Source organism: Propithecus coquereli, unplaced genomic scaffold, assembly GCF_000956105.1.
Source record: "Propithecus coquereli isolate 6110/MARCELLA unplaced genomic scaffold, Pcoq_1.0 Scaffold47, whole genome shotgun sequence".
NCBI lineage: Eukaryota > Metazoa > Chordata > Mammalia > Primates > Indriidae > Propithecus > Propithecus coquereli.
The window spans coordinates 6,660,004-6,662,410 of record NW_012150507.1 but is presented as its reverse complement, the minus strand read 5'-3'; the positions used below and the strand labels follow the sequence as shown (position 1 = coordinate 6,662,410).

General features: G+C 43.5%; 1 protein-coding gene across 1 annotated transcript in view; it reads left to right on the top strand.

The window, feature by feature from the left end:
• ANKRD55 (ankyrin repeat domain 55) overlaps positions 1–2,407 on the top strand; it is a 145,243-nt gene that overhangs the window by 109,125 nt on the left and 33,711 nt on the right. Inside the window, 1 exon segment of the mRNA XM_012655279.1 lies at positions 1,701–1,922. Coding sequence (XP_012510733.1) covers positions 1,701–1,922 — 222 coding nt within the window.

The window sequence follows — 2,407 nt, the reverse complement described above, 5'->3', positions numbered from 1 at the left end:
AAGGGGAAGAGAGAGTGTGAGCGTGGGGTTTTGTTTTCTTCATCTGTGTTTAATACTCCCTCTTCTACTAAGAGGAGAAACTGTGAATTGATCATTTTTCCCTTTGAATCACCTTGGAAACTTGAATTTCTTTACTCTTCCAGGAAATAGTAAACAAAAAAAAATTCATTGAGCTGACACTCTTTTTGCTTCTGTTTGCCTTCTTGCATGGCTAGTGCTTTTAAAGAAAAGTGTCTCTTGACCAATTAAAAGCTATTTCAGGAGCCAAGGAAAACCTTTCCTGGGCCCTGCTGTTCTTTCTTCCCTCCCAACCCTGTGTGTGTCACTCTGCCCCCGGCTCCCACCTGTGGACATCATCTTACTCTCCTCGTCTGCCCTTAGGGATGCTGCCCCACCTCCTCTCCCTGGGCCCCACTGAAGCTCTTGCCTGGGTCAGATGGGCAGGAAGAGAGGGGTGCTCCTAGAGTGTGTTAGAACTGAGATGATCACTTCGGGGGCATTTTCCCGTGGGAACATCTCATCTTTGGGGGTAGGGGATGAGGGGAATAAAATGTCTATACTAAAAAAAATAAAAATAAATAAAATAAAAGATATTTTAGATCCCTTCAAAATATGTCTAACTAGCATCAAGTGAAAGAATCTTAGAAAAGTTGATAAAGTGGGCATGAAAGTTTGGGTGTGTTCAGCGTAGCCGACTTCTGATGACAGGCATGGCACAGCACTTCAACAATTGGTCAGTTACTAAAAAGCTGTTGTTAGACCAAGGATGGAGGGAGGAAGAGGATGTAAGAGGGAAGATGAGAGGAACAGAATGAAAGAGTTTTTAGGCAGGGACCACTTTATGAGTATGTGACCAACATGGCCGTAGAGGGCCTGGTGCTCAGAAGGGAACCAACCCTGTACATACGGCATAATGCTCTGTGGTCGCCATCTGGAAATTCTCACTTCGTCTTTTAATTAGTTTTCCAAAGGAAATAGGATAGGACAGTGGAGCCTCCCAGCCTCCCTGGGACAGAGCCTGAGCCCCTGCTCCTGGGCCCCACCCTGGCAGGGGCCGAGGCACAGACTCCGGGAGGGTCAGGGTCAAGTGTGTGCCGAGTCGCAAGGCTGGCCCTGGCACTTGCAAGTGTCCGCATTCATGGTGAGACTCCCAAGCACAAGGAAGCGTGACATTCAATAGCAAATAAAAATCACCATGACATGTCAAGAGAGACACCGTGAAAGAAAGGAATAAGCTTTTTCCTGCATTATTGTACCAGCAGTCTGTGCTCACCATAGGCATTTCTTTAACATTCAAATTAACTCTGCCAGTTTTCCAGTGGTCAACCTCTATTGCAAATGGGGAAACAAAATGAACAGACCTAATGAGCAAGTTATTGTCTAGGTGGCCCATGCATCATGCTAGCTCTGATATCATTCAATTATACCTGTATTTAATTTCCGTCCATCTTTAGTTCACTAATTGTGGAAGACAATTTAGCTCTTATAGGAGGCAAAAATCTCTGCAGGGCCTTGAGACCAGTGGGAATTTGTTGGAGGGTTTATATAGAATGTATTTTCTTTCTCTTTTTTTCCTTTTCCTTTGCTTTTTCCCTATTTTTTTTTTCCAGTGTTTTACTTTTCCTTTTTATCTTCACACGCGCAGACAGGGAAGTGTGCTGGATTGTATGTAATGGGCTTTCTTTGACTCTGCCTTCCAGAGTGGAAATAGAATTCTGTGTTCCGTCATTCTGAGCCATCACCAGGGGCCGTCCATAATCAACCATGACGATGAGAGTGGGAAGACGTGTGTGCACATCGCCGCAGCAGCGGGTTTCAGCGACATCATTAACGAACTGGCAAGAGTTCCCGAGTGTAACCTACAGGCTCTGGATGTGGATGACAGGTATCCGGGGCAGCTCAGAAAGTGCTGGGAACTACCAGTCATTTTCCTCGACTGTGAATCTTAAAATAAAAAAATGTTTAAGGCGATATCCTACACGATTATATCCTTATTGCCAGTAACACAACTGTATCCTTATTGCCAGTAATACACATGTGGTTGTGACAATAAAAATTGCTCTATTTTAGTGAGGGGAGGAAAAATCATTGTTATGGAGAGGAACACTGTGACTGTACAGCAGTGTCAGATTTTCCACTTTTTGCTAACTGCTCTCAGTGTTTTCAGAAGGCTTTCTGTATCTCAGCTTCCTGCTATATGCCCTTTTTGTTCTTAAAGGTAGGTTTTATTTTTTTCTTCGTTCCTGGATTTTGTCATTTGGTTTACAAGTTCATGTCATCCAGAGAAGAGCATAACAGAGGCTATATATTCAGAACTTTGGGGCTCTTAAAAGTAATAGGGACTTTATAAGGAATTTTTTTTTAATCATTGAAGATGTATTGGCTGGAAAAGGAAGCTGGGCCAATA